At 45.7% G+C, this 15145-nt stretch overlaps 1 protein-coding gene across 1 annotated transcript in view; it reads left to right on the top strand.

Annotated features, from left to right (window-relative positions):
• CEP192 (centrosomal protein 192) overlaps nt 1-15145 on the top strand; it is a 1919503-nt gene that overhangs the window by 497620 nt on the left and 1406738 nt on the right. Inside the window, exon 14 of the mRNA XM_086965571.1 lies at nt 2376-2585. Coding sequence (XP_086821697.1) covers nt 2376-2585 — 210 coding nt within the window. The remainder of the gene's footprint in view (nt 1-2375; nt 2586-15145) is intronic.

Raw genomic sequence — 15145 nt, 5'->3', positions numbered from 1 at the left:
GGGAACATCAAAAAGGGGGTTCAAAGGGCCAAACTAGCGCAGATAACACTTAGCTAAGCTCTGTGCCAAGTATTACGTGACTACAGAAACACACCTCACAACTCCACAGGAAGATGCCTAGCAGAGCTAGTACTGGAAAGAACAAGTAGAACAAGGCTACCACAAATAGAAGTAACTATGGCGCCAGATCACAGCAACATTGCAGCAAAAGACAGAGAGGCGAAAGAAAAGAAACGCAGACGTCAAGTACACGCCAGCCCGTCAGACCTAAAGGAAGGAGACACAGTGGTAGTGCCTCAGCGACAACAAAGAAAATCTGACCGCATGTTCTCCAAAGACCCCCTCATAGTAACAAAAGTGAAGGGCCCAATGATCACGGCGGAGTCAGAATATCAGAGGATAACACAGAACCGCTCACATTTCAAAGAACTAAAAGAAAAAAAAAGGGGAAGACCCAAGATAAGGACACAGCAGAACAAGAAGAGCAGGAGCATAACCGGAAGGAATGAGACAATGGAGAGGAACAACAAGAAGAGCAACAGACGTAGGCCGGCCCGAGAAGGGCATGCAGACGGCCAAAAAGACTAATATAAGAAATGTAATGATGGGAGGCACACCGACCGGTCCCCGGGCAGACTTGCATCTATCTCTATCTACACATCTGTGTTTCACTTTTCTTGTCACTTCTTTGTGACAAAAGGGGGAGATGTAGTGACCTGGGGCAGGGCACTAGGACCCTGCAAGGGACAGAAAGAACATAGAGGGAACCGGACACTATATCCGGTCAACAGTGTGGGAGGGGACACTACAGAGGAAGAGGAGAACGTGGGCAGATGTACGTGGACCCAGCTCAGCAGAGTCTATACTAAAGTAAAGAAGATCCTTACCGGTCTCTACTTCTTTGTCATAATCCACGACACTAGGGATCGCTGTACACCCTAGTGCGCATCAAATGATCAGCCTCTATGCACCATGGTGCTGTATCATTTTGCCGAGCCGTGCGATCCAGCATCAGCCTGCCTTTTCGCTCCGATGTGCAGTGACGTTCAAGGAGTTGGGGCTCCTGGCCTCAGCGCAGAGCTGCTCCGGCACTGATCACTTATCTGTTTCTGTGCAGAGCTATAGTGTTGCTATCTTATTAGGCCCTGCTAGGCAGACCACAGGGCCACCCTCGCCCAGTCGGATTAATGCATGGGTGGCTGAGAGATCGAGCAGGAATGATCATGTCACATGGCCGCAGTTCTGGTCGTAGCTCCACAAGCAGCTACCATCTTGTCAGCACTGTGCGTCACCTTATGGTGCCAATCCAACTGCTCATGACCGCAACTGGATCGCTCCAATAGTACTATGAGACACAAACTCCACCTTCAGAGTTTGGATAGAATGCTCTGCACAGTGATGCGGCTCGTGGCTACCTTGTATTTCTATGAAAACCCCCGGGCGGCAGGGGGCCCGCGCCTTTGACTTCTTAATGCATGGCTGTTAGCCCACTCCAATTTCACCCCAAGCTCCTGGACACCATAGCAACATGGCAGGGATATCTCTATGGTTTGTCATGGGCTTAGCAAAGCATTTTTGCTCTCTATACTGAATCACTGCTTTTGTTAGCTTCTCCTGGAGTAAGTTTTAAGTCTGTCTTGTTTGGATAACAAACACCATTTCCATGTTATGTGAGAATTAACTGATTTCTAGCTTTTATTTAAAAAGTATTCTCAATTGTTTTGTTAGTATTTATTTTCTGCTTAGTCTTCCTTGGTCCTGCGTATCGTGAATACTTTGGGGTCTTTGGAGTTGTGCAAGCAGATGGCCACTGAATCAGGATTTTTGTTTCTTATAAATCCTAGTCAACTAGTGCATAAACAATCATTTGAAGGGCTAAAAAAGCAAGTTCCATGTTATAAAAGATAAGACCAAATTAATTTCCATCAACCCTACAGCAATTTATCGCATATTATGGACATCTGTTTAGACAAAACAAGACATAGCATGCTTCTTAGTCTATTGTTTAGATGGTAAAGGGGACGCTAATGCTGTAGTCTTTCATTCTTGGTAGTAGATGGTGGCTAGGGTAGTGCATGTCATTCTTTAATGCAACAATGGACTGGCAAAATAATTTTTTTCATGCAAAAACATAGATCACTTAAGTGATATATCACCTTTGGGGTCCTTCTTTTAAAACCATTTTAGAAACTTGCTTACTAACGTACAAAAGTATTATGGAACTGTTTCAAGTAATTAGTACATATTCAGTCACCAAATTCTCATTTTGCCTTTTTACTGTGAACATACAAGAAAATAAATTGTTCTCACTGGAGTGCCACACGAGTGAGGTAATGTCTTAAAATCTTTGCTGAAGATTATTTTCTTCCCCATAGGAAGAGGTTATGGATATTGCTGACATAACTCTTGGACTTGGAGACACATCGTGGAAATTAAATTCCAACTACCCTCATCTCCGGGCATCCCATGTATCTCATGAACTTGAAAGTGATGATGCAAGATACCGAAGGCTCTCTCTTGGAGAGTTTTTTGGTCCGAGATCGGCGGCTCTTGGATGTCTTGAAGGAGACTTTGATGGAAAGAGGGTTTGTATTAGTCATGTTACAATCGTTTACTAAGAAATTGTAGTAAGTGCATGTTTTATTTAAAATTCTTTAAGTCCGTTTTTTAGGGCTGTTTTGCTAACAACTTGAGGACATTTGGAAAGCTTACCTGGGAATGCATTCCTCCTATTGTTTACTGTTGGCTTTGTGGTTTGAAACTCACATTTGGTTTCTTTCTCTTTGCTGGCCTCTATTTCATTTAGGCTATCCAGCATGATTTTGTTCCTTCCGTTGCCCAAACCCTATTTGCTCTATTCTTCACCAGGTCTTAATTTCTATAAACGGGCCTATAAATCTTGTCACATTGGCTGTGCCTTCAAAGGTAGAAGTCAAATGTCAGGCTGTGTCTTCCAGGGAGCTTAGTGTTTACATTTCTTTCTCTGACTTCAAAGTGAAAGGATTTGTGTGACAATCATGCTGGATACAGGGGTGTTCTTGAGGAAGGCTGTACCATGTTATTTTTTTTTTTAGCACACAACAAAATTTGAATGTGTAAATGAACTGTGCAGATATTTCAGAATATAACAATTAGAAAAGCACAAATGTAGCACGTTTTTTGGTCATTCGGATGTGCAGTGAAAAGGAGCATTTTAACAGTATACTTTTATTATTAAAACTGTATCTCTGTGCAACTGTAATGGTCACTTCAATTGAAGATGTGTTGTCTGTAATGGCATTACGGTGCCACATAATGCACACTGCACTTTACCCCACTCTGCCCCACTGCAGTCTATTCTGCGCCTCTCCGCGCTTCCCCACTCCTGGGCAGCCGTTCCTCAGCTTCTGACCTCTGAGAACCCCCATTGAATCATTACCGGAATCTAGCAACTCATTATTGTAAGCCAGGGCACCTGGCCTAATCAATGTCTATGATTTGGACCTCAAAACAATACGCAAAAATGGAAAAACACGTGTACACCAAACAAATGCTCAAATATTTGAATATGTTGTGTCTTAACAACCTAATATAGAAAAAGTTAAAAATTAAAATGTTGCTTATTTGTTTATACTTCATTTGTTTTAATTGATTAATTTGAATATTATGTAAAATTGTTGTGGACCCCTGAGTAGGCTTTGCTGACCCTCGTAGTTCCTCGGACCACAAATTAAGAACCACTGCTCTGCGCCACTCCCCTCTGCGCCCTACCCCGCACCTCTGAAAAAATCTACTCAACGCCACTGCACTTGGTACCACCCCACTCTGGAAAAAATGTACTCTATGCAACTGCACTTGGTGACACTCCACTCTTTATCACACACTGCATCACTGCACTCTGCGCTGCACTCTACGCTGCAGCGTTGCACTCTGCACTGCAGCATTGCACGCAGTACTGCACTCTGCACTGCTCTCTGTGCTGCAGCGCTGCACTCTGCGCTGCAGCGTTCAGCGCTGCACTCTGCCAGTCTTCTCTTTGCCACTGCACACTGTGCCAGTCCTCTTTGCCACTGCACACTGTGCCAGTCCTCTTTGTCACTGCACACTGTGCCAGTCCTCTTTGCCACTGCACACTGTGCCAGTCCTCTTTGCCACTGCACACTGTGCCAGTCCTCTTTGCCACTGCACACTGTGCCAGCCCTCTCTTTGCCACTGCACACTGTGCCATTGCACTCTCGGCCACTCTGTTCTAGTCTGCAACACTGCGCTCTACTGTGACTATGCCACTCCACTCTACATTGCGCCGCTCTCACTCTGAACCACTGCTGTACTCCCACTCTGCTCTGAGCCAATCTACTCACTCTGGGCCGCTCTGCTCTATTCACTCTGCCCCGTTTTGCTTGCTCTGCTCACTGTGTGCCGCTCTGCTCTACTCGCTCTGCGTCATTCTGCTTGCTCTACGCCACTCTGCTCTACTCGCTCTGCCCCGCTCTACCCGCTCTTGCTTTGCTTTTTCTCTGCGCTGCTCTGCTTTTGCTCTGCGCCAATCTGCCCCACTCTGCTCTAGCTTTCTGCCACTCTGCTCTACTCTCGCTACCCCCCACTGCTCTACTCTCGCTTTCTGCCACTCTGCTCTACGCCGCTCTAATCTGCAACATTCTGTTCTCGCTCTGTGCCTCTCTACTCTGCTGGGCTCTGCGGCATGCTACTCTCACCCTAATCTGTCCCCCTCTCTGCTCTGTTTTGCGCCGCTCTGTTTCGCGCCGCTCTGTTTCGCTCGGCGTGGTTTGGGAGGAGTAGCTTGCATATTCTTGACACCATATGTCCAACGTTTGAGAGTTGGGCTAATTTGATGGGTAATGAGGGCAAATATGCTTCAAGGACAGTTTAGAAATCTGGACTTTGAGTTTTAAGAATTTATATGTCTGTATCAGTCAATCCTCTCTCTCTCTTTTAAGATTGGAGAAGGTTTTAGGTACGGTGTTATCATAGAGGTCTTAGATCAAGTTAATGCCTCTTTGTGACCAGTCCTGCCAATATGCTAGCTGACCCTCTATTTTTATTTTGGGATTGTACCAGATTACTGCCATGTTTGAGGCACCTAACTTGATGCTGGAGAGCACTTCTAGACAGGACAGAACTTATTTTGTGTTTTGAATGATATATTTACAGTATGGTAGAATCAAGGTGTGCATTGTCCTGATAGCAGGGAGGGAAATGTCTTTAATAAGGTTATTTCTACATTCAGCCACTGAGGTTGGTTGTCTAGCTTCTCCACAAACCATGCTGTTCCTTATTTACATAGGTAGGCCGTCTGGTTGTTCTTAAAGTTTAGTAGGACTACTACTCCTTTGCTTTTGGCCAGCCTGAGTTTCTCGAAAGAGTTTCTTGGTTTCTTCCCGTACCATGAAAAATTGAGGCCCTTGTCAATTTTCTGAAAAAAGTCTTCTGACGGTATCATAGGTAATAGGTCCGAGGTTAAGTGGCGCGATCATCATTTTAATTGTTTCTATTCTACTACGCCATGTTAAGTTTTGGTGACCATTCAGTAGTTCTGTGATTTATTTATTTATTTATTTAAATACATTTCATTCTCTTCTAGGGTAGTGATAGTCATTAGTGAATTCCAGACCTAAGTATTTAATCCTACCTGCCTACCACGTCAGTTTTGTGTCCCTTATTACTACTTTACCGCCATAGTTATTAAGTAACTTAACTTCGGTCTTGTCTGTTAAGAGTGTAGCCTGAGACTTCAGCCAATCCTTGTATAGATTTCATAAGGGCAGGGTTAGCCATGTCTGCTTCCTTTGAGACAACCACAACATCATCTGGGTAGGGTGCTACTTTGAAGATTGTATTACCAAAGTCTATACCAGCTATGTCCTGGTTGTCTCAAGTGTTGAAGGAACTGTTTGATCGCTAATGGGAAAAGTGATTGGGACAGAGACCATCCTTGTCTGGTCCCTTGTTTTAATGAGTGAAGATTACTTTTTTCAAGTGTTGCGCGCAGGAATTCCCAGTCTACTTCATCAGATGCTTTTTCTGCGTTGAGTGCAATAGCGACAGTCTGGGAGTTGAGTAGTTTTGCTTTTTCAATTGCGTGGCAGAAAATCCTAATGTCGCTAAAGAGTATGTGTTTGAGGAAGCCCACTTGAGATGGGTGAATTAGTTTAGCAATATGTTTTTGTATCCGGTTACCTCAAATCATGGCGTATATTTCACAGTCCAGGCTTATTTTGGAGATTGGCCTATAGGTTTTTTGTGAGAATAGTGTCTTTAGGTATAATTGTGATTATGGCTTCAGCCGGTGTACCTGTTATTTGTCCTGAGGAAGCAAACTTTCCATATAGATTTAGCAGTGGTTGTCTTAAAGAAGGTTGCATTGTAACAATTAGAGCCTTGTGCTTTGACGGTTTTACGTCTCTTAAAATAATCAGGCCATTAATACAGTTCATTTCTTGATGTTGAGTGTAATTATTTTTTGTTTAGATGATTCAAATTGGGCACTCTTATCTACAAGGTTGCACTCTGTGCCACTGTACACCATTCCTCTCTGTCACTGTGTCGCTGTGCTCTGCGCCCCTCTTCTCTTGCTCTGCGCCCCTCTTCTCTTGCTCTGCACCCCTCTTCTCTTGCTCTGCGCCCCTCTTCTCTCGCTCTGCGCCCCTCTTCTCTCGCTCTGCGCCCCTCTTCTCTCGCTCTGCGCCCCTCTTCACTCGCTCTGCGCCCCTCTTCACTCGCTCTGCGCCCCTCTTCACTCGCTCTGCGCCCCTCTTCACTCGCTCTGTGCCCCTCTTCTCTCGCTCTGTGCCCCTCTTCTCTCGCTCTGCGCCCCTCTTCTCTTGCTCTGCGCCCCTCTTCTCTTGCTCTGCGCCCCTCTTCTCTTGCTCTGCGCCCCTCTTCTCTTGCTCTGCGCCCCTCTTCTCTTGCTCTGCGCCCCTCTTCTCTCGCTCTACGCCCTGCTTCTCTCGCCTCTGCGCCCTGCTTCTCTCGCCTCTGCGCCTCTCGCCTCTGCGCCCTGCGACTCTCGCCTCTGCGCCCTGCTTCTCTCGCCTCTGCGCCCCGCTTCTCTCGTCTCTGCGCCCTGCTTCTCTCGCCTCTGCTTCTCTCGTCTCTGCACCCCGCTTCTCTCGTCTCTGCTTCTCTCGCCTCTGCGCCCGGCTTCTCTCGCCTCTGCTTCTCTCGCCTCTGCGCCCGGCTTCTCTCGCCTCTGCTTCTCTCGCCTCTGCGCCCAGCTTCTCTCGCCTCTGCGCCCGGCTTCTCTCGCCTCTGCGCCCGGCTTCTCTCGCCTCTGCGCCCGGCTTCTCTCGCCTCTGCGCCCCGCTTCTCTCGCCTCTGCGCCTCTGCTTCTCTCGCCTCTGCGCCCGCTGCACTCTGCACCATTCTAATCTATTCTGAAACAATCTACTCTACGTCGCTGCAATCTACGCCTCTACTCTGCCAGTGTATTCTACTATGCACTTCTGCACTTTACACCACTCAACTCCACTGTGCCATTCCATTTCGCTCTGCCGCTCCACTGCATTCCTCTACTCTGCCATTCCATTCCGCCATTCCACTCTACCATTCCACTCCTCCAATCAGCTATTTAACTCTCCTACAGTACTCTGTTCTATGCCACTCCGCTCTGACAATTTAATTTAATTTAATTTATTTAATTTAAAGGAGTTTGTAGAGCGCCTGGTGACGCCTCCCGGCGTGTCCCCGCGCTGTGGAGAAAGTGTGAGATAGTGTAGAGAAAACCAATCACATGGTAAAGAGGCAGGTTTTCAACTTCTTCCTAAACAATCTACTCCACTCTGCTCCATTTTGACACTCCACTCTCCTTTGCCCCACTAACTTTTAGCCATGCTGAACAGCACCCACGGTAGTGTACAACAAGGCTAAAACAATTGGCAAAGCCAATAGCTGTTGAATAAGGGAGACCCATTGGCTTTGTCAATGTTTGTCAATTAAAGGTGGTCCTTTATTAACTGTGCTTAGTGAACAAAAGCGAGGGAGTGGGAGAGAGAACCTGTGCGAGCTGTGAGCCGGAGGAGCCGGAGGAGCTGCAGCTGCCACGAGCGCCACGAGTAGCGATCGGCAGCGGGGGGAAAAGAGCAAAGTGGTTTGGCCTAGGGAGTCATCCACCCCCACCGGCCGTCTCTGCACGCAGCCCATCGGCATCAGAAGGGGAGAGGCAGCGCAGCAGTAAGTGGCAGGAGGGGGTGAAACAAGCCCAGCGGCGGAGGCAAACGGAGGTGAGCTGACTGCGTGTGTGGCAACACGGTCATGCGGCCCCTCCTGGCTCCCTCCCGCTGACCCCTCGCAGTGCACTAGCAGCCCAATTTGAATCGTCCCCTCCCACTGCGTCACCTGCCCTCACCCGCCTTTGCGCCCTCGCATCAGTGGCCCCAGAAGCTGCAAAGCCGCCCCAGCATCCACTTGGCTGTTGTGGCAGCTCAGGGGCACGGCGCCGAGTGCTTTGCAGCTGACCAACCGTGAGCATAAAGAGGTAACTTTGGAGTGGGAGCGGGAGTGGGACGGAGAAAAAAAGGTAAATAAGAAATTAAGGAGAAGGCAAGGCAAGGCAAAGGCCAACGCAAAGGGCAGTGGGCAGTGAAGCAGAAGGACGTAATGCCCGCATACCCACAACACCCATAATCGCCCATATTACCGTCACTCCAGAACTCCAGTATTTTCAGCAGTATTTTCTGCCGCCCCACTTCCCCTGCCACTGCTACAGCACTTCAGAATTCCTCACCCGGGGACTCGCACACAAAAGGGTTTGTGTGACGAGTGCGAACACCGTCAGAGGTTAGAATCTTAGAGGTGCCCCGGTGGGACGCAGAGACAGAGGTGGAGTAGGAGCCGGTGCGGGATCAGTCTGAGCAAAACGCATTGACCTAAATTAGGAAAACTGCAGTAAAGTTATCTTAACAGAACCACCTAACCAGGACTATCACGGACACTTCCTATGACAAGGAGTACCACCGGGAGTACCACAAGGAGTATTATTGGCCCGGACTTGCGCAGGTTCTGCAGAGTCTTGAAGAGTCAAATTCTAACAGTTTTCAACTGCGCAGGATCACTCAAAAAATACAACTGATCCCAGAAGTAAGAAGCTAGTACCTGGTAGCTTTAAGCAACAAACAGCAGTCAAACATCAATCAGCCAACCAACCAAACCAGCAGCGCTGCAGAAGGACCCTTACAAAACCTTCTCAGGAACAACAGTACATCTCGGGTTCAGACAGACAAACAGTTCAAGCAGTGAATTAGAGATGAGGTCGGGCAAAGAAAGGCGGAGCATTACAACAGTGATTAGCAATCGGAAACAGAAAAATAAGATCCTCAAGGTGCCTGCCAATATCCAGCAGAAGCCAGTGAGAACTGATGTGTTGGTCAACATGGAGGATGAAGCCCTAGCAAAACTGGACAGGGAAACTGAAACAGAGGGAGCGGTGTTAACTCAGACCAAAGTACAAAAAAACTTTTTACCAACCAAAAATCTACACCAAATTCTCCTTCATAAAAGACGCTGGGGCAGTGTTGAATTTCACCAGTGAAACACAAAAGGGCCTTCCCTCCCCCTTGTGCCCGGAAAAAATTCTCACAAATAACCCAGACAAATTAGGGCCAACAACGGAGAGCACACTGAAAAACGATAGAATAACAAAGCATTCCTTTGGAGCCAAAGACTGAATCCAAGATAGAAGAAAGCGGAGTTCAAGAACATGAAAGACAAAGGAAGCCATCCAGCTGCCGCAAGGATAGTACAGCAGATAGCAAAGAAGAGTCCCAATCAAGGGTAAGCGAGAAAGTTGAGAGAGGAAGAGAAGGAACACAACTAAACCACGCAAAATACCGGAATTAAGTACATCTTAAGTCCCCTGGAATCGCCAAGAGTGGCACTCGAACCAAACATCATAATTCAATCTCGTCATCACGAGATACAGCATCATCAGCCTCAAACGTTCCAGCCCTCATCCCAATCCCCTATCATTCCTCAGGAATACAGGAAGGATATATTGACCTTGACGAACAGCAAAAAAATGGAGACGGAAGGTCTCCACGTACAGGCACAGACAAATCTTCCAGAACCAAAATCAATTGCACTCTGACTCAAACTAAAACCTCACACTTAGAAAACAAGAATATCAATAACCCGCAGGATCAGATTCCCGGTACTGCCGGAATGAGCACATCCTTCCTGACCACGGAAGAGTGGAAAAAAAATGGTCTACACATATTCCCAGGGAAAGTGTGACATATCACAGCAGGACACAGAAAATAAGACGCAGGAAGGACCAGAGGCTCTAACCACAGAAGAGAGCAGCCTATGGGCTTCCCTATTAAACACCATGAATCTTTCTACAAAAGCTATGGAATACCATTCCGATAAGATGGATATCCAACTAACCCTTTTAACCCGCCTAACCACACAAGTCATAAACATCGATAACAAGCTATCAGATCTGAATGAGTTGATTGAGAGCCCAATCAGAAACTGTGATAAATCCTCCCAGGTTGCACCTGCTAATCAATCATTGACAAATTAGCCTTGCTTCCGGTTGTAATGGGTGATCTCTTAACAGATATAAAGAATGCAAACACCCAAAAAAAGGGATTAGCAAAGGCAGTCGGATGCGAAGATACAACAAATGTGGGTCGCACCTCAAATAGAAAAAATGAGGCATCGAACCAATTCGACACAAACAAGGAAACAAACAGCACAGAGGCCCAGCCCAAAGGAAGGTATGAACTGAACATAGGAGAGGGTGTTGCTGATGGACAAACACTACAAGGGAGCAAAAGCCTGAGGCCAGATCAAGCGGGAGCCTTAGAATCGCCCCAACATGAAGAACAGCTTCAGAGCAACTCTATAGAGCAGCTAAACAACTTAGAAGGAGGAGATCAACGGTTTGGCATAAAGCAAACATCGAAACGACGGAAAATGAAGAGAAAAGGGAGAAATAAAATACCCACCATAAAGTCCTTTTTCCACCTGGCAGGCAAACTGCCAACAGAGACCGAGTTAGGAACAAGGAAACATCAGCGATGAACCAAATTTATATGACAAGCAGAGTTCCATCAACGACCACGGACCAAAGGGACCAGAAATAACGTCCCCACAAACAAAACTTTCACAAGCAGTTGAGAGTAAAGGAAAAAAGGTGGGAGTGGACAAGCAAGAAGGTCCAGGGATAAAAAATAAGATTGTAATAAATTCCTTGGGAGGAAAAAGGTCAGAAATAAAACCCGCCGGAAGCATGGATTAAAAAAAAATAGGGAGCTCAGACTCCTGGGATCTCGCAATCGTCACAGCCCCAATAATAAGGATAAAAGAACTCGATGTAAACTTTAACATGGAGACACTGAACCAGAGAGGGAAAGTCCCTCAAGCTCCCAGAACACCCCAAAGAACAGAATCTGAACTAAATAAAATATCAGGACAACTTCAATTAAATCGACCTCAAATCAATACTATTCATCCCAGAGTACAGATCAAAGGGCCGAGAGGATATCCTAAACAGAAGTAACATCCTCCGAGTACTAAATTCTATCACTAATCTAGGAACATTAAACACCAAAGATCTGGAAGCCGTAGAATTTGTTAGCTATAAGCACCTGTTGGAACAGGAAATAACAAAACTACCTGAACTTCAGGAGAATTAGCGGAAGAAATTCTAAAGGAGGAAAGGCAACTGCAAGCATGGGGTATTCGAATAAAACCTCATTACAAAACCGGCTACCCTGAACCATTACTTCACAATTTCCAAGAATATAACCACACCACACAAAAAGATTGGACTGGTGTACCTAATAAATCTGTACTAAGAGGAGCCTGAGTATGCTCAGCCGAACGAAAGGACAGAGCCCTCCCAACTCCCATGCACAAAGGTGAGACGGATTCAGGACAAGACTGGTACTGGGTAGCGAAAGCCATCAACATTAGACCGATAGGTCCATGACAGATTGAAGAACCAAACAGAAACTTGTCAAAATTAAAGCCACTGTTAAAACTATGTTCCTGGAACATAAATGGCCTAGGTCCAAAAACTACAAACAAAGATCTACTGTCATATTTCCAGCAGTATGACTTGATTTTGCTCCAAGAAACCTGGATGGTAGAGCTCTTCCATCTTTACAGCTACAAAACATACCACCTCCCAGCCAGCGGAAACTCAGTTTGGTCACCTTAAAGGAGGACTGACCACATACGCCTCAATAAAAACAATAAACACAGTAAATGAACTGCTGAATAAGAACATATCAGACAACGGAATTAACGCAATACAGTTGGAAATCCTAACCCCAGGAAAAAAACGACAACTGCTAATCCTGATAAACACTTACCTGCACCCAAAAGGGGAAAAAAACTGCGCTAAGTCCCTGGTATCAGAACTGACCAAACTCATAACGGAAGTTGAAACACCAAATTTCATCTTATCGGGTGATTTTAATATGTTCCTCTCTAGGAGCCCAGGAAACAATCAGCCTATAGAAGACCTATTGCTTGAAAGGGGGATCCCTCCTCTGGAAGAGTTTGTGGGGAACACCAACTAAGCTATCCAAAAACCTACTAAAGGATCTAACAAACTTGGGCCTGATATCATTAAATAAACGATCACCCGGAGACCGCCCCCAAGTAGCAACCTTCCACAATTTCAAGTCCAGCACAGCGATAGACTACACCTTTTTATCTTATCCACTATTCATACTAGTAAGCGACTTCAAAATTGGCACGTCCGACTACAGTGACCATCTGCTGCAAGAACTGACCTTGACGGCACAGGGAGAAGCACAAACTCTTCCAATTGATACGCAAAACTTATAGATCACGTCAAAGTGTATAAGAATTAAATGCAAAACAAACGACCCAGAAAAACTTGGGAAAGAAGCCAAGACCTGCTGGGAAAGTGTTAAATCGCGGAACAACAATAATATAAGCGCCTGGGAAATCTTTCTGAAAACTTTTGGACTAGCTAACTCCAAGTCCAAATCTCCACAAGATACCTATGGATCAATAAACCAAAAGGAATTACTTACCTGTCCGACTAACAATCCAAAAACGTATCCTTTGACACCTCAAACCAGCAAATGAAGGCAAATAAAAAGCGCCATCAACAGAACACTCCGCGGACTGCGAAAAAATGGGACCGACAACAGCTTAGACTGAGCTGAGGAAACTAAAAAGCATGAAAAACAAGATTCTGTGGCGAATAAAACAGGATTCCACAGAAAAAACATGGGCTAAATTTCTTTACGACTCAAAAGCTAACAGCGCGAGATTCTGGTATACAGTAAATAACATAGAGAATCCTAAAGCCCCTGGAATAAATTCCCATATAACAGAAGAGGCCTGGGTAAAACATCTAGCCCACCATTTCAACAACAAAGCTGACGGAAAAAGACAAGACTCAGGGGTCCGAGTGGAGTGTCCGAAGGCCCCAAAGCCATTAGACGAAGAGACCAACTTCCCTGGGTCAATAAAACAGATCAAGACAAGAATTGTTAAAGGCAGGAAAGAGGGGGCCTCGGGACCAAACTGAGTTTCCCCCCGTCCTTTATAAGCAGGAACCAAACTAATGGGCTGAGCAACTGCTCCCACTCTTTATGAAAATCTGGGTGACAGAACAAATCCCGTTCTCCTGGAAGGGATCAATTATCGCCCCGATATACAAAAAAGGCAATAGGAGCGAAGCAAAGAACTACAGGCTCATCGCCCTCATAGACATTGACGCCAAATATTTCTCGGGTCTCCTACTAGAAGAACTAACGGAATGGGCATCAAAGAAAAACTTAATTCCCATTACCCGAACTGACTTCCAAAAAAACACAGGGACGACGACAAACATTCTCTCTTTTAATAGACTCCACAGTTAAACAAAAAAAAAATTATTTTTCTGTTTCATTGACTACTCGTCCGCCTTTGACAGCATAGACAGAGGAAAATTTTGGGCCGAGCTCTCAGACTGGGACGTAGACCCATAATGTTTGAATCTATTGATTTTACTTCACACAGAAACCTGGATTCAAATAAAACTGGGGTCAGGTAATTGCTTATCAAGGGAAATACCAACCACAAAAGGACTGAAGCAGGGGTGCGTCCTCACACCGACCCTGTTCAATCTTTTTATGTCCGACCTCTCCGCATACCTTGATAACTGTAACCATCACGCCCCAAACTTAGGAGGCTAAACTCGGTCTAACCTTCTGTATGCGGGCGATTTAATATTAATAAGCCGAACTCCCGTTGGCCTTCAACACCTTATAAATACAACAAATAATTTCTCAGAAAGGAACGGGCTAAGCATAAATCTAGAAAAATCAAAGGTGATGATAATAAATCAAAAATTCAAAAAATTGCCACAGTGGTTTCTACGCGACCAAAAGATGTAGATAGTCAAAGAATACAAATACTTGGGCATAATCTTTGATATGAAGGGGACATTCGAACAACAAAAAACGGCGATCAGAAACAGAGGGATATCATTGGCCGTTGCATTAAAGAGCATTAAGAAAAAATAACAGGCCCAAACCTAATCCCGCTGCTAGATGTGCTACAAGCAAGACTACTGCCGTTGATAACTTACTGCAGCGAAAGCTTGAGAGGGAGAGATGAGTCCATCTTAGACAAAGTAGTGTCCAAAGCAATGCGAATACTTTTCAGCATCCCATCGTACACTTCACCAGCGCAATTAAGGGTTGAGTTTGGCCTCCAAAAACAACAAATAGCACGCAAGGGTGCATACGCCAAATGCTGGCACAAAATAAAGAGAGCTAAGATAGGTACCTTGAACACAAACCTATGGAGAGAGCTGGAAAGGAACAAGGGCAGCCCTGCAATGGTTATCTCCAAGCAGCAATAAACTCTCTTGTGCTAAAAGAACTCTGAGAAGCAAACAGGACTCACAAATGCTTTAAGCGGCTCGTAAATAAAACAGTGAAGATACTATCCCTGGAAGAAGATAAGTCTGCACTTACCAGGAGGGCTCATGGGTGGTTCGTGATCCAGAGCTATACCAGGTCCCTACCACAGGCACACCTAGGCACAGGGTTCTCACGGGCAGCAAAGGAATCCTTTTTGCAGTGGAGGATGGGAGTAATACCATCAAAAGAACATCTCCCCCCATGGACACGTTCGGAATCCAACCCAAACTGCAGACACTGCCGTGACCCAA

Source organism: Lissotriton vulgaris, chromosome 4_1 (assembly GCF_964263255.1).
Source record: "Lissotriton vulgaris chromosome 4_1, aLisVul1.2, whole genome shotgun sequence".
NCBI lineage: Eukaryota > Metazoa > Chordata > Amphibia > Caudata > Salamandridae > Lissotriton > Lissotriton vulgaris.
Note: the sequence above shows the minus strand (reverse complement) of the source record. Positions and strands in the feature narration are given on the sequence as shown.